Source organism: Bubalus bubalis, chromosome 2 (assembly GCF_019923935.1).
Source record: "Bubalus bubalis isolate 160015118507 breed Murrah chromosome 2, NDDB_SH_1, whole genome shotgun sequence".
NCBI lineage: Eukaryota > Metazoa > Chordata > Mammalia > Artiodactyla > Bovidae > Bubalus > Bubalus bubalis.
In genome coordinates this window covers 1,699,050-1,719,611 of record NC_059158.1, presented here as the reverse complement: position 1 = coordinate 1,719,611, position 20,562 = coordinate 1,699,050, and the positions used below count along the sequence as shown (strand labels likewise).

Below are 20,562 nucleotides of genomic sequence, written 5' to 3'. Positions count from 1 at the left end.
ATTTTAAAAGTGTAAATAATTGTAGAATTATTAATAATTTCAAAAAATTTTAGCATTCTACTCAATCTTCCTTCTGACTCTTTCTCACCTAACCTCTAAATAAGCTGCTTCTCCTGCCCTTATGGGAACTGTGTTCCAGGGAGACTGGTTCATTCATTCTCACTTTCATAACTACTTCTTTCTGGTTAAACCTGAAATAAGGAAGTGTTTAAGAGCAAAGCCCTACCAATTATAAGCCATGATCTTGAGCAGTCATCCCAAAGGTACATATGTGTGCATTTTTAATTCATGTTGGGCTTTTTAAATAAAGAGGCTTTAAGTGGAGACGCGTATGCTGATGTTACATGTTCTGTCTCAGTGCAAATGTACATTGCCTGTGTTTTTCCCAGACCTTAGGAACGGAAGCTAATGATCAGGCTCTGCGAACGCCTTTTGTTCCCAGGGAGAAGTGAAACGAGTTCAGTGTAGTGTCTGCGCCATTCATCTGCCGGTGTGTCGGCAGGCTGAAAGTCCCGCTGGAGCCTCCTTCCCCTCCCTCCTTCCAGCAACTCCGGGGCCTGACCAGGTCGCCCTCATCAGCTCTTCCTTCCAGGCCCCAGGCCCCAGGCACGGCCCTGCTCTCCGCCTGCCGCCTTTCCTCTGAAGCATCGCTGCACGGACACCCCGCGTCCAGGGAGCAAACCTCCGGCTCCCCACCCTGCGCTGCTGCAGAGCCATCTTCCGGATGCACCTCTCTGCTGTGTGACCTCAGCGCTCGGAATCCTCCAGGGACTCCCGCTGCCCGTCAGATAAAATACACACGTGTAGGCTGACAGACGAGGCCCTTCGTAGGTGTCCGGCCCGAACTGCCTCGTGTTTGTGGTCCAGCAATAGTGACTTGTGTCTCCCCAGCCACGTGCACTTTTCCGTTTTCCCATCGCTGGTTTGGAAGCCCCTCCTCCTGCGGTCCTCGGGGCTCATCCTCCTCTTGGCATCTCCGCTGAGGGCAGTGGGTTCGGGACCCCCTCGCTGAGTCTCCAGCCAGGCTTCTTGCTGTGTCTCCTCACACTGCCCGCAAACACAGCGCCATCACAGCACTGCGGTTTAGTTGCTGAGCCACACCACGTCAAATGCCGTTTATTTGCATGTCTGTGCAAGGAAAAACCTCAGTTCAGTCTTTCCCTAAATGGGGAAGAACCCAGTTCCTCCCTCCCGGGGTCTCTCTTCCTTATTCCTCACGCAAAGCACTTCCCTGCTGACTCTTCTGGTGACCAAATGCATGGAAGGCTTTCCCATACCAGTCAGTTCTCACGACACCAGCTGGGCATCCTACGGTTTAAGTCGATTCCGACGCTTTGTACCTGGAGACAGGGTCAGATCCCAGAGACTAAGGGCTCAGCCCCACAAGCCCACTCGCTTGTCCCCCAAGTGCCAGTCTGTCACAGGTGACCCAGAGCTCCTGTCTGATATGACAACAAATCAGAGGTTCCCACGACCCCCTCCTGAGGTTTGATTAACTTGCTAGAATGGCTCCTAGAACTCAAAGGCTTACTCATCTTTACCTGTTTACTAAAGGATGTGATAAAGGACACTAATAAAGAGCCACCCACGGCGAGGTCTGGGTGGGTCCCGAGAGTCTCTGTCCCCATGGACTTAGGGCGTGTCCCCTCCCCGTGTGAATGTGTTCATCCACCTGGAAGCTCTCCAGGCCCCACACTATTCGGATTTTATGTACAGAGGCTTGATCAGTTATTAACTCCATTTTCAGACCACCTCCCTTCTCAAGAGAATGTGGGGGTGAAGCTGAAGTTTCCAAGCTTCTCATCATGGGTTGGTCTTTCTGGGGAGCAGTCCTCATGTAGGAGCTCCACCCAGAGTCATCTCATGAGAACTGAAGACACTCCCATCAACCAGGAAATTACATGGGTTCCAGGAGCTCCGTGTCAGCAGCTGGGGTCAGAGACCAAATTCTAGAACAAAAGACACTCCCAGTGTTCTTATCACTTAGAAAATTACCAGAGTTTCAGGGACTCTGTGCCAGGGGCTGGTGGCAGACACGAATCACATTTTTTTTCTACTCTCACAATATCTATCTGGTATCCCGAGGCCGGGACTGTGTCTCCTACCATGATGTTCCCAGACCCCAGGGCAGCTCCTGGCTTATAGCGGGTGCTCAGTAGCAGGCTGTGGAAGGGGGCCTTCCCTGGGGGTCCAGTGGTGAAGAATCTGCCTTCCAATGCAGAGAACTCGGGTTCAATCCCTGGTTGGGGAACTAAGATCCCACCCACCTCAGGGGCAACCCTGCACACAGCAACTAAGACTCCATGCGGCCGAATAAATAAATAAATAAAATGAAAAAGAATAAAAGAGAAGTTCTGTAAGTTACACATTAAAAAAAAAAAAGTTTGTGGAATGAATGAAATAATTAGCTGTCGCGCGGCTGGTGTCGTCACCGTGGGCATTTCATGAATTCTGGGTGTTCAGGTAAAAAGTCATCGAGGGTGATGCACTCACCACGTCATCTGAGAACACTCTGTAGACGAGCCCAGGGCTGGGCCGGCCGCGCGGCCCAGACGGCTCACAGGAGGAGCGGTCCCAGGTCCTCGCGCAGGTCCCACGCTGCCTTTGGAGTCGGGGCGCCCTGGAAGCGGGGCAGTGTGTGCGCTGCTGCGACTTGGCGGGGAGCGGAGGGCGGCCAGCGGCGAAGGCAGAGCACTTCCCTCCCGCGTAGCGCTCTGTCCCCTCCTGCCGAGGGGCTGGCGGGTGGGCGACCTACGGGCGCATGGACACCTAGAATGTGCTGAAAGTGCTTGCTTTCTTTAGAACGAAGGAAAATGTTCTGAGCACCCTCCCCAAGCAGGAATAAGGAAAAATGCGTATCTCGTGTCCCTTTTGGCTTTCGTCCGGACGCCTGTGAAACATGAGCGAATGGAAACCCTGGGTAGACAGACAGGGGTCCAGCAGGGGGCGCTCTCGCCCCTGCAGCCACAGCGGAGCCCCACAGTGGAAGGGAGAGTCCCCTTCCTCCCCGCCAGGACTCGGGGAGGAGCCCAGGCTCTGTTTACCCAGCCGGTCCGTCCCGTGTCCCCTCTATGAAGCTGCTCCTTCCCTTGCCGGGTGGGGTCTTGCATGTGGCCGCCAGGGCAGAGAGCCTTAACTGCAATTCCCTGCTGATCCCGAATTGAATAAACCCAACTTTGCTGCAGAAACACCTGCAGTCTGTTTGCTTCAGGTCAACAGACGCAAGCTTGCATTTTGGAATGTAACCCCCTGCCCTTTGTGGGAAACCCAGCACGTTTTCAAGGCCATCCCGCTCCTGGAGCACTAGGCCTAGCCAAGAAGGCACCCCCCTAAACCTCCAAGGCCATGCCCTACAGAGCAGGTCCCATTTCAGGCCCGGTTCCCCAGGGCACCACCTGCTGGGGTGGCAGCATCTGGGCGGTCCTGGCGGAAATCGGCCTCGTAACAGCTGAGCCCTGCTTGCCACAGTTTTTGCTCGTTTAGTTTTGGCAGATTCGTTGCCGCAGGGCCCGGTGAGGACTGCTCTGATCAAGCCACTAGGTCTCTCTTGGCATTTGAGGAGGCAGTTCTCGGAGCTTCTCATGAAGATTCACCCAGCTCCCTTCCATGATGCTGCCCGGTGGCAGGCCCCATCCCGGACAGCGGGCCCTGGCTCATCTTGCTCTTCACTTCTTGTGACATTAGTCACCCGGGTGATTCCAGAGAAAGTGAGTGTCTCTAGATAAGAAAAGGAAAGAGGAAAAAAGTAAGGGTGGGGGAACTTCTATTCAGTTATTTCACTATTTCTTAAAATTTTATGATCAGCAATGTTAAAAAATCTTGAGTAACAAGATTCCCTTAATTTAACTCAGATTTTAAGTGAGAGCATAACTGCAAAATAAATGACAATTAAATAACTGCATCCAGTAAAATGACTGAGACTCAGATTCTGAAGAACCTTTTCCAGGTTTCAGGCGATTCAGGCTTAGGGGAAGCCCCTCTGTGCCTCACAGACCTCACCTGTAGCCACCTGTCTTTCAGATGCTGGGTTGACATGTACAGCTGGAAAGTACAAATTTCATCTGAGCCACTAGATTAAAGACCTAAAATAATAGCAAATACTTACCAAGCTAGAAAAAGCAGGGTTACTTTGCTTCGCTCTTGTGAAAGTGGAAGTTGCTCAGTCGTGTCTGACTCTTTGTGACCCCAGGCACTGTAGCCAGCCAGGCTCCTCTGTCCATGGAATTCTGCAGGCCAGAATACTGGAGTGGGTAGCCATTCCCTTCTCCAGGGGATCTTCCCAACCCAGGGATGGAACACAGGTCTCCCGTATTGCAGGTGGATTCTTTACGAGCTGAGCCACCAGGGAAGCCCAAGAATACTGCAGTGGGTAGCCATTCCCTTCTCCAGGGGATCTTCCCAATCCAGGAATCAAATCAGGGTCTGCTGCATTGCAGGCAGATTCTTTACCAGCTAAGCTACCAGGGAACCCTCGCTCTTGTACTCTTGACAAAATAATCATTTTCCGGTTTAGATTTTCCTAATTTCCTAATATTTTATAGTTGTTTCTGATTGTCACCATTCAGAAGGCAAGTGACACGCTCATTTCCATTCTGTCCTTAGAACACAACCTTCTTTCCAGTTCCTACGGCTCCGGCCAGCATGTGCCCTCTCCCTCCTCCCTCTCCCTCCTCCCTCTCCCTCCTCCCTCTCCCTCCTCCCTCTCCCTCCTCCCTCTTCCTCCTCCCTCTCCCTCGGATTCCCCCTGACTCTGGGGATTGTTAGGGCAGTGTTGATCTGCGGTGAGGAGCAGCCCCTCACCCTCCTAACTCTCCACTTCCTTCTCAATCAAAGCAGACAGTACTGGCCCCTTCTGGACACTACGGTCCAGCTTCCACCTGCCCTTCTCCTCTTCCTGGCTAGGTGCCCTTTTCGCTTTTTAACTGCTGATTAGCTCAGCTGAAAAAGAATCCGCCTGCAGTGCGGGAGACCTGGGTTCAATCCCTAGGTCAGGAAGATCCCCTGTAGAAGGGAAAGGCTGCCCACTCCAGCATTCTGGCCTGCAGAATTCTAAACATGAACCACACAGTCTATGGGTTGCAGAGTTGGACTCGACTGAGCGACCTTCACATGCACTCTGGCGGGGCCTCAGCTTCTGTCCTCAGCCATGACCCTGACACACAGGTGCAGCTGGGCCGGTGAATCCCGCATGCAGCTCCTGCACCCACGGCCCGTATCCTGCTCTGTTCCTACTTGTCTCCTGGACACCTTCACCTAATGCTCCACAAGCACCATGAGTCCTCTTTGACAGGAGATGCGGGTTTGACCCCTGGGTCAGCAAGTTCCCCTGGAGCAGGAAATGAAAATCCTACGGGCGGATTTTCAGTCCATGGTGGGCGACAGTCCACAGGGTCTCAAGGAGTCCAGCACGACTGACGGCTAAGCACAGCAATGCTATGTTACAGCCCTGACCCTCCCCTTCCCCAGTAGGCTCTCTTTCACTTAATCACATCACAATGAGTACAGATACCTGAGTTACACTAGTAACTGGCACCTGCACCTCCACTCCTTTCCTGGCCCCTTGCCCCCAGTCCACTGGTTTTCACATCCTGTGATGCCCGCCCTCATCAGCTCTGGGCAGCACCCCATCACTGCTGCACTGCCCAGGCTCAGGCCCGCCTGGCTGAGCCCTGGTCCCCAGAGCCGAGTCCTAGGGGCCCCTGGGGCCTCTCCCCCCGCACCCAGTCCACCCTGAGGGCCGGTGCTGGAGTCAGAAAGGAAACGGGAGGGAGGGAGGGGAGGATATGGATGAACGAAGGAATCACGTTACTCGTCCAGCTTCAATCTTACAAAGGTTCCCGATGTTCTTGTTCAGTCCCTCAGTCCTTTCTGATTCTTTGCGACCCCATGGACTGCAGCATGCCAGGCTTCCCTGTCCATCATCATCTCCCGGAGCTTGCTCAAACTCATGTCCATTGAGTCAATGATGAATCCAACCATCTCATCCTCTGTCATCCCCTTCTTCTCCTGCCTGCAATCTTTCCCAGAATCAGGGTGGAGTCAGCTCTTCACAGCAGGTGACTAAACTATTAGACCTTTAGCTTCAGCCTCAGTCCTTCCTGCTTTATTGACTATGCCAAAGCCTTTGACTGTGTGCATCACAATAAACTGTGGACAGTTCTGAAAGAGATGGGAATACCAGACCACCTGATCTGCCTCTTAAGAAATTTGTATGCAGGTCAGGAAGCAACAGTTAGAACTGGACATGGAACAACAGACTGGTTCCAAATAGGAAAAGGAGTATGTCAAGGCTGTATATTGTCACCCTGTTTATTTAACTTATATGCAGAGTACATCATGAGAAACGCTGGACTGGAAGAAACACAAGCTGGAATCAAGATTGCTGGGAGAAATATCAATAACCTCAGATATGCAGATGACACAACCCCTATGGCAGAAAGTGAAGAGGAACTAAAAAGCCTCTTGATGAAGGTGAAAGTGGAGAGTGAAAAAGTTGGCTTAAAGCTCAACATTCAGAAAACGAAGATCATGGCATCCAGTCCCATCACTTCATGGGAAATAGATGGGGAAACAGTGGAAACAGTGTCAGACTTTATTTTTTTGGGCTCCAAAATCACTGCAGATGGTGACTGCAGCCATGAAATTAAAAGACGCTTACTCCTTGGAAGGAAAGTTATGACCAACCTAGATAGCATATTCAAAAGCAGAGACATTACTTTGCCAACAAAGGTCCGTCTAGTCAAGGTTATGGTTTTTCCAGTGGTCATGTATGGATGTGAGAGTTGGACTGTGAAGAAGGCTGAGCGCTGAAGAATTGATGCTTTTGAACTGTGGTGTTGGAGAAGACTCTTGAGAGTCCCTTGGACTGCAAGGAGATCCAACCAGTCCATTCTGAAGGACATCAGCCCTGGGATTTCTTTGGAAGGAGTGATGCTAAAGCTGAAACTCCAGTACTTTGGCCACCTCATGCGAAGAGTTGACTCACTGGAAAAGACTCTGATGCTGGGAGGGATTGGGGGCAAGAGGAGAAGGGGACAACAGAGGATGAGACGGCTGGATGGCATCACTGACTCGATGGACATGAGTCTCAGTGAACTCCGGGAGTTGGTGATGGACAGGGAGGACTGGAGTGCTGTGATTCATGGGGTCTCAAAGAATCAGACACGACTGAGAGACTGATCTGATCTGCTCAGTCCTTCCAATGAATATTCAGGATTTATTTCCTTCAGGATTGTCTGGGTTGATTGCCTTGCGGTTCAAGGGACTTCAAGAGTCTTTTCTAACACCACAGCACCGTGATTGACAGATAAAACCCCAATTCCTCAGAACGGTCTCCAGGTTCTTTGCAGTCCAGCCCTGCTCAATCCTTCCAGCCCTGCCTGCCTCACCTTGGCTGCTCCCTGGCCCACACCCTCTGCCCGGTCCTGAGTGTACCTTCTGGGAGCGGGAGCCCTTTCCCACCAGTGACTCTGCCTGGTTGTTCCTCCTCCAGCCGCCCCTGGGCCTTACCCCTCCCACGGGCCGGCTCCTCTGTCACCCGGGGAGCCCAGCCCACGCCCCACCGCATCACTAGCTCCGAACTTCTGGCCCCATCAGGCCGGTTATGTGCCCATCAGAGCCGCCACCCGCTGCACAGAGACACAACTCTTTCCTGTCCCTCTGAACCCACAGAAGAGGAAGAGCGTGTTTGATCAGTTCTATCCCTCACCTCCTTTGTGACCATATAGAGTCTTCCAGACAATCAGCTTCCAACCCATAGAGAGTGGGGGTTTCCAGCTCTGCTACCTAGTGGGGCTTCGGGGGTAGGAAGATGCTGTTGCTCCCTGTGCAGGTCTAACTGTTGCCCCGCCCTCCTACCTGGCCGGGTCCTCCCCGCCCCTCCCGCTCTGCCCCGCCCCCCGGTCGTCCCGGCCCGCCCCGCCCCTCTGGTCGCGGTATTTGGGCCCCAGAGCCGCGATCCCTGCCTAGCCGGCTCCTGTCGCACTCCGTAGCATATATGTGGGGCGGTGGGCACTCCGTAGCATATGTGTGGGGAGGTGGGGCCGCGGCAACGGCCTGCGCGAGGCGGAAGGCGGGCGGGAACTTGCGCTGGGCTGGGTTTCGTTTCGGACCCGGTGGCCGAGGCAGACGTCACTACGCTGTGAGTGTGGATCCTGGATCCCCGCGCCCGCTCGCGGTCCTGGTGCAATGCGTATGCTTCTTACTGGCATGTGCATGCAATGCAGAAGAGCTGTCCCTTAATGTAAAAGTCCCACTAGATTGTTTATCGTTTTCTTTGATACCTGCAATGTCTTTACGATAAACTGCTTAAATTTGGTCCCAAGTTTTTTTCTTTTTTAGGATTAAGACTTCTTTAATCTTTTTATGATTGACTAACCCTAACCCTAACCCACTCCAGTACTCTTGCCTGGAAAATCCCATGGACAAAGGAGCCTGGTGGGCTGCAGTCCATGGGGTCGCTAAGAGTCGGACATGACTGAGCAACTTCACTTTCACTTTTCACTTTCACGCATTGGAGAAGGAAATGGCAACCCACTCCAGTGTTCTTGCCTGGAGAATCCCAGGGAGGGGGGAGCCTGGTGGGCTGCTGTCTATGGGGTTGCACAGAGTTGGACACAACTGAAGTGACTTAGCAGCAGCAGCAGTAAGGATTTTTATGTTATTACAAAGTGATCATAAAAGTCAGCTTATGATTATGTGACAGGTTATTTTCAAATTCACGGCTCAGGACTAATAAGAAGGATCTTAGTAAGTGGTACTCAGTGTTTGGAGATTTATTTCACAGTTGACAGAGGAACTAGGTAATAAGCGAAGAAATGGTTTTTAAACATAAAAGTATTGTTTTCCTCTGCTCATAAAAGTAGTTTGTAGATGTGTGACCATGTGTTTAGCTTCTGTCTCTCGTGTTGTTCAGTTGCTCAGTCATATCCGACTCTTTGTGACCCCATGGACTGCAGCCCGCCAGGCCTCCCTGTCCTTCACACACTCCCGGAGTTTATCCAAACCCAAGTCCATTGAGTCGGTGATGCCATCCAACCATCTGATCCTCTGTTGTCCCCTTCTCCTCCCACCTTCAATCTTTCCCAGCATCAGGGTCTTTTCAAATGAATCAGTTCTTCGCATCAGGTGGCCAAAGTATTGGAGCTTCAGCTTCACCATCAGTCCTTCCAATGAATATTCAGGTCTGATCTCCTTTAGAATGAACTGGTTGAAACCTTAGCTGCCTCTTTATCTCCAGTACCAGCAGCAAGATGGAAAGTCACCCGGTGTACATCCATGACGTGGTCCGAAACGCCCCCATCTCGTGAACAGGACCTGTCTGCTCATCTCTGACCCTGGGGGCAACTGAGCATGCTCAGGAATGTGCACGGTCAAGCACTTGAACATGCCTCTGACCACAGACCCCCAGTGCAGACACAGTGGCTTGGGGATGGACTTCTCTGGTCTGGGTCCACGGCCCTCCCCTCTTCTGCTGCTTTATGGAGGGCTCACGTTTGGTCTCTGAGGCCCGCTCCCCCTCCCCACGGCTGTCATAGCCTCTGCTTCGCTCTGGTCTCAGGAGCAGGGCCACTGAGCAGAGGAGACAGTGCAGCCCCGCTCATCCTTCCAGGCCCGGAGCAGACAGCGCTCTCCCTGAGGGCCTGGACGGGGCGGGCGGAGGGAGGACCCAGAGAGCAGGCAGCCAGTGCTCCCCACTGACGGGACCACCGAGCGCCCGCCTCCAATGGCAGCTTTATCTCCGAGAAGGCACGGGACACGAGAATACACGGGCGCGCGCACACACACACACACAGACACACAGACACACACACACAACACAGACAAACACACAGGCGGTCTCTATCAGCCCTTTATTTGTGGACCTTCACCAAGGTCACCTGGGTTTCAGCTCTTCGCAGAGATCGGGAAGAGCGGTGAGGAGCACTGGGGGCCCCACCACCTCGTCACGGCGAGCAGAAGCGGCCGCAGAACAGGATGGCCCCGGTCTTGCTGTGCTGGATGAAGAAGAGGAAGGGGTGGTCGGCACAGAACCGGGGCACGATCCTCAGGATTCTTGGGGTGATCCTGGCCACTGTGGCGGCCGCGGCCTCCGTGCCCTCTTCAGTGACCTCCACGAAGGACTTGTGCACGATCTTGGACAGGTGCAAGTCTTGCTGGCACGACATCCCGCTGAAGTCAGCCTGGGCTGCCTCGAAGGCGTCAGTCATGCCCAGGTCTCGGAGGACACACTCCATGTCGTAACTCTCCTCCAGCGTGAAGCGGGGCAGGAACACCTCCACCTCGTCCTCGTCCATCACATCCAGCTTCGTCCAAGCAACGAATTTCTCGTAGGTCAGGGCCTTCTCCACCTGGAGAAGGTAGAAGATCTCAGGGTCTGCAGCAGCGCTGCCCCAGGGACCTTCCACTGTGACCCACACACTGCGCCCTGTGGGCCCAGGGCAGCCTGCCGGCTGCACACGAGTTCCCAGAGCCCAGTGCCCAGCAGGAATCCCGATGAGACCCCATGGGGCCACGGCTGGCTGGTTACCGTGTTCAAGTCCGTGCTTTCACTGGGCAGCAGGATGACCATGTTCAGTTCTTTGCCTACGTAGGGAAGCACCAGAATCTGGGTGCTTATTTCTCCAATGTAGGTTGATTTAAAGGTGGACTTCTTGAACATCATTTGCACAGGTTTCTCCACGTTCTATAAAAGAAATAGATAAATGTTAAGTTGAAACAAGACCTGTGGACACGCTGGACGAGTCATCAGAGCCGTCCACCTGCACCCACACACTCTGTCCTGTCTACCAGACCCACCCCAACTCCGCGTCGTCAGCTCGTCTTCACGGCTCCAGCTCCCACCCCTGGTTCCCAGCACTCAGGCCTCAGGCTGCTGTTCTCCTGCTGACCCAGGAGGGCTCCACACTGACTTACCCAGCAGGACCTCTCCCCCGGCTCCTGCCTACCTGACATCTGCATCTGGACGCAAAGGAGCCTCCACGTCGGCTCCCACACTGGCGGCTCGTGTTCCCCTCCACCTGCTCCATCTATACCTTCCCATCTCTGCTCATGGCGACACCACCCATCCCGCCGTCACACCCTGGAGAGCCCTGGGCCCCTGTCCTTCGCGCCCCACAGCTGACCCACGAACCACCGTGTTGGCTCTAGTTTTAAAGACAACAGGGCTGCCCTGGTGCTCGGGGTAAATAACCCGCCTTCCAGTGCAGGAGGCACAGGCCCCACCCCGCTCGGGAACACCCACGGCCCAGGGGCTTCTAAGCCCACGGGCCCAAGCACCGAGCCTGGGCTGACAGCCCGGGAGCCGCAGCTGCCGCGGTCACGGGCCTGGAGCCCGAGCTCTGCACCAAGAGGAGCACCGGCAGGAGAAGCCCGAGCACTGAGCCAAGAGGGCCTCCGCCACGGCAGCTGCAGGAAAGGCTCCGCGGCAAGAAGACCCGGCACAGCCAAGATAAATACATACAATTATTTAAAAAAAATACAAAACAATCTGACTTGTGCTTCCGACCCCCACCACTCTCAGCCCAGCCACGGTCCTCAGGAAAATTTCCAAGTAAAGTCCCTGATCCTGCACATGGGCCCGAGGGGCTCTGGGACATCAGAGCCACTGTGAGAGGCCACGGACTCTGTGAGAGCTCAGAGGAGGGACACAGGAACCAGGAACCTGGTCTGGGGAGACCACTAGAGAGGCTTCTGGACGGCCCTGCAGAGAAAGGCGTCTGTGTAGGTAGCTCCTGACAGGAGGGGGACAGACAGTAGGATCCAGGCCCATGGAGCGTCACAGCCACGGTCTGGAGTTTGAACTGGATCTTGGGGGTTCTAGAAGGCCCAGACACCTGCGAGCTGCCCCGTGGGATGTGTGATACAAGACGGAACACCGGCCACACAGACCGCCCCTGATGATACAGCAGAGGAGGAGCAGGGGGAGAGGAAGCCAGGGTGTGCCCGCATCCACATCTGGGCCACCAAGGCCACAAGAGGCACAAGTTCCTTGAGGTCAGCCTCCTGGCACGCTCTGTAAACCAACGGGACCCCAGGGACCATTTCCAACAACCTCCTTCACTTTATGACACATTCTTGTTCACCTTGCTGACTTTGAATGGCCTTTCCTTGGTGTGCACTTTGTTAAACTGTTTGTCCCAGTTTCCTTTGAAGTAGATGGCATTCACGAGAATGAGACGTGTCATGGGGTTAACTGAATTTGCAGAGAGCAAGTCTCTAATTTTATCTGCAAAGAAGATTTAAAGAACCAGTTAGCTAACAGGGTTTCCTGGTGGAGCTGCTGGGCACAGTACTCACTGGTCCACCCCCTGGAGGAGTCAGTGCACAGACCAGAGGGCTCCCCGTCCCCCAGACAACCACGAACAGGGAGTTGTCTGTTTACTCGCTAAGTTGGGTCCCACTCTTTGTGACCCCGTGGACTGTAGCCCACCAGGCTCCTGCATCCATGGGGTTCCCCAGGCAAGAATACTGGAGCAGATTTCCATTTCCTTATCCAGGGGATCTTTTGCCCCAGGGATCCAGCCTGTCTCTTCTGCATTGACAGGTGGATTCTTTACCATCCAAGCCACCAGGGAAACTCATACAGGGAGCCTGGCCCCTAAAGTAAAATCAGCAACAAAAACCTTAAAGTCTCTGCTCAGAAAATACCATGAGTTGCATAAAACACATACAATGAGCAAATAATAGGGCAGAATAGTTCACAGCGACAGAAAAAGGAATGTTCAATCTACAACGTGAGGGGACTGTCCTGAAGGGGAGAGGCCGAAGCCAGCATGCAGAGCATGAAAACGAAGAAGCGCAGGTGGACCAGGGCTTGACCGCGTGTCTTGCAGTGATGCTCAGCGACCCTCAGAGCACACGCTCTGCTGCACAGGCAGGGAGGTGGAGCCCGATCCAGAGCCTTCCTTCCACCCTTTGTGAAAAGGCAGACTATATGAACATTAACAGCAACAGCCAAAAGTCAAAGTGTGATTGCTCTGGAAGAGGTGCACCAAATACTGATGAGGAGGGGAAGCTAGAGAAATTGATTAGTTACTGAATATATTTCAGAAGTGGATTTGAAAGTTTCCAGTTTTTTAGAGAAAAAAGCCATTTCTGTTTACATTTGATGGTCTTGGGAAGGAACTTGTGGAAAATTAGACCGATTCAAATACTGTGCAAACAGAAGTAGTGACACGTCCTCACCTTCTGTCTTTTCGGCTACCCAGGTGTTTATGTGCTTCCTGGAGTCCTCCGTAGCGCTGACAAAGTCCAGCTCTTCCATCTCTGCTTGGTAGAATATGCGGCAGGAATCTTTGAAAGACTAGGAGAGACAGAATGACAGAATCACATGGCTACAGAAACAGACAACACCAAGAGCTTACTTCTTCACCACGCCGACCTCAACACTGATCATTTGACGGTTACTTGTGTAATGTACAAACGAATGTGTGGAATTAACCTTCAATCTGGTTTCTTAGTTTTCAGCTACATTGAATAAATAACTGAGTAAAATCACAGGCTTCCCAGGTGGCAGAGTGGTAAAGAATCCACGTGCAAATGTTGGAGACTAGGGTTTGATCTCGTGGGAAGGTCCCCGGGAGAAGGAAATGGCAACCCGCTCCAGTATTCTTGCCTAGACAATTTCATGCACAGAGGAGCCTGGAGGGCTACTGTCCACGGGGTCACAAGGAGTCAGACACGACTTAGCGACCAAACAACAACAACACAGCCATTCACGAGAGGCACTGCGGCAACACCGCCGCCAGCACACGTCCCGGCTTCACTGCTGTGTGACCCTGGAAAGGCGCTGCGTCTCTCTGGCTTCCTTGCCCCCTGGAAGCAAGGACGCAGCAGTAGCTACGTCTCAGAGGTGCTCTGAGGACCAGGAGAATTGGCTCTGTCCGATGTCACATGGTTGATTTCTCCACACACCGTGGACCCTGCATGTTGTGGTCCCGGTGCCTCATTTCATAGAACCTTCACATCATTCAGGCTCTGCCAACCTACTGCTCCACTTCTTAATCAGGGCTTTTCAAAAAGATGTCAGTCTCTCAGTCTAAGAAAATAGTCTGGAAGCAAAGTGGTCACCTACAAGTCAATACCTCATCATACCCTTGGTGATTTCAACAGCTTTTAAACACATCTGAAAACAAGTGCCTGCTTCTTAAAATACTATTTAGTAAGTAATGACCAGTCAAAAAACAAACTAAAGGAATATCTAATTATACACTGCGATTGGTATTGGATTCTTGGATACTTGATCAGTATGAAATAACTGACAAATATTTCTCATCTTTTGAGTTTATATTCCATATCAAAATAATGTTCTAAATATCAATGCTTTTCTTGGGATTTCCTAAGAAGGCAGAGGAATAGGATGGGGAGACCACTTTCTCCCCCACTAATTCATCAAAAGAACACTGAGTGCTCACTTCGGCAGCACATATAGTAAAATGGAACAATACAGAGAAGATTAGCATGGCCCCTGAGCAAGGATGACACGCAATTTCATGAAGCATTCCATATTTTTACCCAAAGCAATCTACAGGTTCAATGTAATCCCTATCAAGCTACCAACGGTATTTTTCACAAAGCTAGAACAAATAATTTCCCAATTTGTATGGAAATACAAAAAACCTCGAATAGCCAAAGCAATCTTGAGAAAGAAGAATTGAACTGGAGGAATCAACCTGCCTGACTTCAGGCTCTACTACAAAGCCACAGTCATCAAGACAGTATGGTACTGGCACAGAGACTGAAATATAGATCAATGCAACAAAATAGAAAGCCCAGAGATAAATCCATGCACCTATGCACACCTTATCTTTGAAAGGAGGCAAGAATATATAATGGAGAAAAGACAATCTCTTTAACAAGTGGTGCTGGGAAAACTGGTCAACCACTTGTAAAAGAATGGAACTAGAACACTTTCTAACACCATACACAAAAATAAACTCAAAATGGATTAAAGATCTAAACGTAAGACCAGAAACTATAAAACTCCTAGAGGAGAACATAGGCAAAACACTCTCCAACATAAATCACAGTAGGATTCTCTATGACCCACCCCCAAGAATCTTGGACATAAAAGCAAAAATAAACAAATGGGACCTAATTAACCTTAAAAGCTTCTGCACAACAAAGGACACTCTATGCAAGGTGAAAAGACAGCCTTCAGAATGGGAGAAAATAATAGCAAATGAAGCAACTGACAAACAACTAATCTCAAAAATATACAAGCAACTCCTGCAGCTCAATTCCAGAAAAATAAATGACCCAATCAAAAAATGGGCCAATGAACTAAACAGACATTTCTCGAAAGAAGACATACAGATGGCTAACAAACACATGAAAAGATGCTCAACATCACTCATTATCAGAGAAATGCAAATCAAAACCACAATGAGGTACCATTTCACTCCAGTCAGAATGGCTGCTATCCAAAAGTCTACAAGCAATAAATGCTGGAGAGGGTGTGGAGAAAAGGGAACCCTCTTACACTGTTGGTGGGAATGCAAACTAGTACAGCCACTATGGAGAACAGTGTGGAGATTCCTTAAAAGAATGGAAATAGAACTGCCATATGACCCAGCAATCCCACTGCTGGGCATACACACCAAGGAAACTAGAATTGAAAGAGACACCTGTACCCCAGTGTTCATCGCAGCACTGTTTATAATAGCCAGGACATGGAAGCAACCTAGATGTCCATCAGCAGACAAATGGATAAGAAAGCTATGGTACATATACACAATAGAGTATTACTCAGCCATTAAAAAGAATACATTTGAATCAGTTCTAATGAGGGGAATGAAACTGGAGCCTATTATACAGAGTGAAGTAAGCCAGAAAGAAAAACACTGACACAGTATACTAACGTATATATATGGTCCTACAGGCAATGACCAAATGGTTCCAGGAAGCGTGAGGTCGTGACTGGGGTCCCACACCCCGCCCTCAGTGTGGGTCTCAGCCCACAAGGCCTGTCTGCATCACAAGGCCCGCCTCCCGTCTCCACACGACCTCGGTCTCTATCTGCTTCGGGCAATCGGGAGTATGACTTACCGAGAGGAAATCGTAAGTCTTCTCTCCAAAAAGCCTGTTGGCGGTTCTGAGCAAGTACTGTGTGTCCGTCCTATTAACTTCGCTGAGAAGGTTCTGGAAACCCTGGTGAACATCTTCACCTCCCCCACTGCTCTTGTTTAGAGAAAGTGTCTGAAAAAAAAAAAAAAACAGATAAAAACGCACAAGTGCAGTACGCCCTGACTACAGGAGAGCGAGGCCTGTCTGTCGAGCGAGGTCTTTGGGATTCAGATCACGGACACCGGCTCACGGGCCAAAGAAAGAGCATTGGCCGCCGCCCAGAACCAGCCTCCCGAATGTACCTGGCACATCTGGGCTGCGGTGTTGCCCCTGGCCCCCATGAGGACCATGGCCAGGGCAGAGGAGATGCTTAGGGGCGAGATAAACACATTTTTCGAGTTGTCTTCACCCAGCTTTTTCAGAAGGGTCAAGGCAAAGGTGCCGTTTGCTTCTGACAGCACATCCATGGTGGCGAGGCTGAAAGGATGGATTTAAAATCAGTGTCACACAAATTCAGGCCACAGGTCGACCACGTCTCACTCTGCTCTTAACTGTTGTTAGCACTGACGCTCTGCTTGCACGAGCAAACAGGTACACGCACAAAACTCGGTTTCCTCAGGGCCTCAGACCCCCGTGTGGACTTCTAACACGTGAACACGGCTGAGTCCCGCTGCTGACACAGACAGTGTGTTGGGACACGGCCTGGGAGGGTCGGGAAGGAGCTGTTGGCTTTTGCTCCCATTTCTAGGTTGTTCGGTGTGTTTGGGGCCTATAGGTACGATTTTATAACAAGAATCATTCAAAATGATCAATCCAAAAGCACAGTTACACAAGTTGAACATTATGTAAAGAGAGAGAAAGACCCCAGCCTTGAGATAAAAGACAAGTATATCCCGTACAAAGAAGCATGAAAGCCTCAAAGACAAACCCCCGGACGCCCAGGCCTCCTCCTATGGGATCTCCACCTGTGCCAAAGCCCGAATCCAGGGCCCCGTGCCCAGGCCCAGGGCCTGCTCACCCCACTCAGGACAAGGCTTGGGATGTGCCCACTTCCACCTCCAGGGCCCGGCCTCAGAGGTCAACAGCCCCGCCACGGAGGGCGTTCGGTCCAGAACAGGACACTGTGGGGAGGGGAGGGAGTGCGCGAGGGTTCAGGGCCTTTCTGTGCATGGTGGGAAGGGATGAGAGCTGAGAGATCCCCAGTTCTTCAACAGAAAGCAGCGTCAGTCCTAGATAGCGACGTGGGAGAAACAAGCAGGTGAGCCCGAGGAAAGGGCGCGAAGCCGCAGGGCCTGCAGGCTGGCAGCCCCGCTCCGGGTCCTGCGTCAGCTCCCGATTTCTGCTCCCTGGATGAGGACGGGGACGCACCAGGTAATCTGTGTTCCTGATGGCGTGCAGGGCAGCTCACCCCAAAACACTCCACGGCAGCACATCGATTGCTCTGAAGTAAAGAGACTTGAGAAACAGCTGGTGCAAAAAGTGTACTCTGGCCTTCTTCTGTTTCCCCTGAAAGCTGAAAATAAATCTCCACGTGGAAATACTCTCCCTGTACCAGGAGGTAGAGAGACATCTTTATGGCCAAAGAGGGAAACGAAAGGCTGAAAAGGCTGTGCAAGAAACCAGCAAACCCTGTTTCTTGCTACCCCAAGCAAAAACCCCTTGTTTTGTCAAATCTTCACACACACACAAAGCTGCCTGCCTTGTCACTTCTTGAGTCTTATATCTTCAAGGTTCGCACAAAATTCAATGGCGTTGGTTTTTTGCTATTGATTTGTCCTAGGTCAATTTAATTTCTAGACCAGCCAGGAAGAATGTAGAGGAGAGGAAACACTCCCCCCACACACATTCTCTTCCATCTTTAATATCCAATTTCTTGCTTAGTAGCTAAGTCATGTCTGACTCTTGTGTGACTCCATGGACTACAGCCTACCTGGCCCCTCTGTCCATGGATTTTCCAAGCAAGAATACTGGAGTGGGTTGCCACTTCCTTCTCCAGGGGATCTTTCCGACCCAGGGCTGAACCCGAGGCTCCTGCATTGCAGAAGGATTCTTTCCACTGAGCCACCAGGACAGGCCTTAGTATCCAATAGCTTAACACTAATGCAGAAAAAAGCAGAAGTGCACTTGTCTTCAAAGGCCACAGCGATGCTGGTGGTAGTTCTTTTTGTCCACTGACAACAGTTGCTGATGGTCCTTAAAGGTGAGCGCATACCCACTCCCTGTAAAATCGCTAAACTGAAAAGGAAGGAATGAAGCAGTGAGGCCCAGAGGTTTGTTCAGGATACTCTGACTGCAGAAAATACGTCAATCAGGAGATAAGTGAACAGCCCACGCTGATACAGGCCCGGAAATCAGACAGGAAACGGTGCTTCGTGCACTCCCCGGGGCACTGAGACAGAACACCAGAGGCAGCACCGTGCTCCCCAGGCAGGAACTCGGGAGGGTCCTGTACCCAGGGCTGGTGTGAATTGCTCTGATAGTTCAGGCCCTGCAGACTCCACTCAGCTAACAATGCAAAGGAAAGTTATGAGAAACAACACAAAATGAGCATAATTAGCAAACTATGTGATGGCTGACCTGCAGAGCAGCCAGAATCAAGGAAGTAGTCTTAAAACAGGGAAAATAATGGAGCAAAACCAGCTCCAGAAAGAGCTGATTTAAAAAGCAGCTTAGTTCTGCCGGGCTCCAAGGAGCAGAGTGAGAGCTGAGCACCAGGTCATGACTCTGCAGTCCAGCCTTCATCATTATGGCAGCGCCCCCCTCCCCAAAAAAGACAAAGAGAGAGAGGGGTGGAGAGCAAACTAAAACACCCTTTTTCAAATAGAAACGTGAACAGGTTGAGAACCATTCATTTCCTATACTGACAAAGTAAGACAGGGATTTCTTCTCACGCTGTGCAAGTGATGCTATAAAGTGCTACCCCAGTATTTGCAGTGTAATTAAGAATTGCTGTTGCTGTTTAGTCACTAAGTTGTGTCCGACTCTTTGATGACCCCGTGGGCTACAGCCCGCCAGGCTCCTCTGTCCATGGGATTCTTCAGGCAGGAACACTGGAGTGGATTGCCTCCTCCAGGGGATCTTCTGGACCCAGAGATCCAACCTGAGTCTCCTGTACTGGCAGGTGGATTCTTTTGCACTGAGCCACCTGGGAAGCCTCAAATACATTTCAAGTGCAGAGAACAGTCCAAGGTCTATGAAACATATTTCTGCAGCTGGACTCAAGTCAAGTGCAAAGAAAGGTATTCGTGAAAGTGAAGGTGAATGTCGCTCAGTCATGTCCACCTCTTTCGACCCCATGGACTATACAGTCCATGGAATTCTCCAGGCCAGAATACTGGAGTGGGTAGCCTTTCCCTTCTCCAGGGGATCTTTCCAACCCAGGGATCAAACCCAGGTCTCCCACATTGCAGGTGGATTCTTTACCAGCTGAGCCACAAGGAGGCCCAAGAACCCTGGAGCGGGTAGTCTATCCATTCTCCAAGGGATCTTACCGACCCAGGAATCGAACCAGGGTCTCTTGCATCGCAGGCAGATTCTATACCAACTGAGCTATCAGGAAAGCTCATTATTACCTTTAGGGAAGGTATACGAAGATATAACAAAGATAAGATAGACCCATGGACTTCCCTAGTTGCTCAGTTGGTAGAGAATCTGCCTGCAATGTAGGAGACCCCACTTTGATCCCTGGGTCGGAAAGCTGTGCGAGAAGGGATAGGCTACCCACTTCAGTATTCTTGGGCTTCCCTTATGGTTCAGCTGGTAAAGAATCCGCCTGCTTATTAACAGTCTCACGACTTGGTACAGACGAGATATTTCAATTAGCTTAGATAGATAATGAAATTGGACTTCCCTGGTGGCTCAGATGGTAAAGAATCCTCCTGCAGTGCAGGAGCTCCAGGTTCGAGCCATGGGTGGGGAAGATCCCCATTAAGGGACAGCTCTTCTCCATTCAATGCACATGCCAGTAAGAAGCATACACATTTCACAGGACCCCAAGAGCGCGCAGGGGGCCAGGATCCACACTCACATCGTCGTGACGTCTGCCGCTCCACCTGGTCTGAAAGGAAACCAGCCTGGTGCCGGCCCCCACCAGGCCCACCGCCTTCTGCGTCGGGCAGGCCGGTGCCACGGCCCCACCACCCCACACGTACCAAGCACGGTAGGAGCAGGCTGGGCAGGGATGGAGGCGCTGGGGCCCAAATACCTGGGCTGGAGGGGCGGGGCTGGGCGGGACAACTGGAGAGCTGGGCAGAGCGGGAGGGGCTGGTCTGACCCGGCCATGATGGAGGGCGGGGCAACAGTTAGACCTGCACAGGGAGCAACAGCATCTTCCTATCCTGAAGCCCCACTAGGTAGCAGAGCTGGAAACCCCCATGCTCTATGGGTTGGAAGCTGATTGTATGGAAGACTCTATATGGTCACAAAGGAGGCGAGGGATAAAACTGATCAAACACGCTCTTCCTCTTCTGTGGGTTCAGAGGGACGGGAAAGAGGTTG

At 51.6% G+C, this 20,562-nt stretch overlaps 1 protein-coding gene and 1 non-coding gene across 2 annotated transcripts; one reads left to right on the top strand and one right to left on the bottom strand.

Annotated features, from left to right (window-relative positions):
* Window positions 1-9,832: 9,832 nt before the first annotated feature.
* LOC102390131 (serpin B6-like) lies at window positions 9,833-20,193 on the bottom strand. Its single transcript, XM_006044455.4, has 7 exons — window positions 20,093-20,193; window positions 16,368-16,542; window positions 16,048-16,197; window positions 13,186-13,303; window positions 12,084-12,226; window positions 10,529-10,684; window positions 9,833-10,349 (listed from the first exon to the last, which is right to left on the bottom strand). Exons 2-7 carry the CDS (start codon window positions 16,530-16,532, stop codon window positions 9,945-9,947), a joined length of 1,137 nt encoding a protein of 378 aa, XP_006044517.2. The 5' UTR covers window positions 16,533-16,542; window positions 20,093-20,193; the 3' UTR covers window positions 9,833-9,944.
* LOC112583168 lies at window positions 14,407-14,512 on the top strand. Its single transcript, XR_003107511.2, has one exon. It is a non-coding gene; the product is annotated as a U6 spliceosomal RNA (small nuclear RNA).
* Window positions 20,194-20,562: the final 369 nt, after the last annotated feature.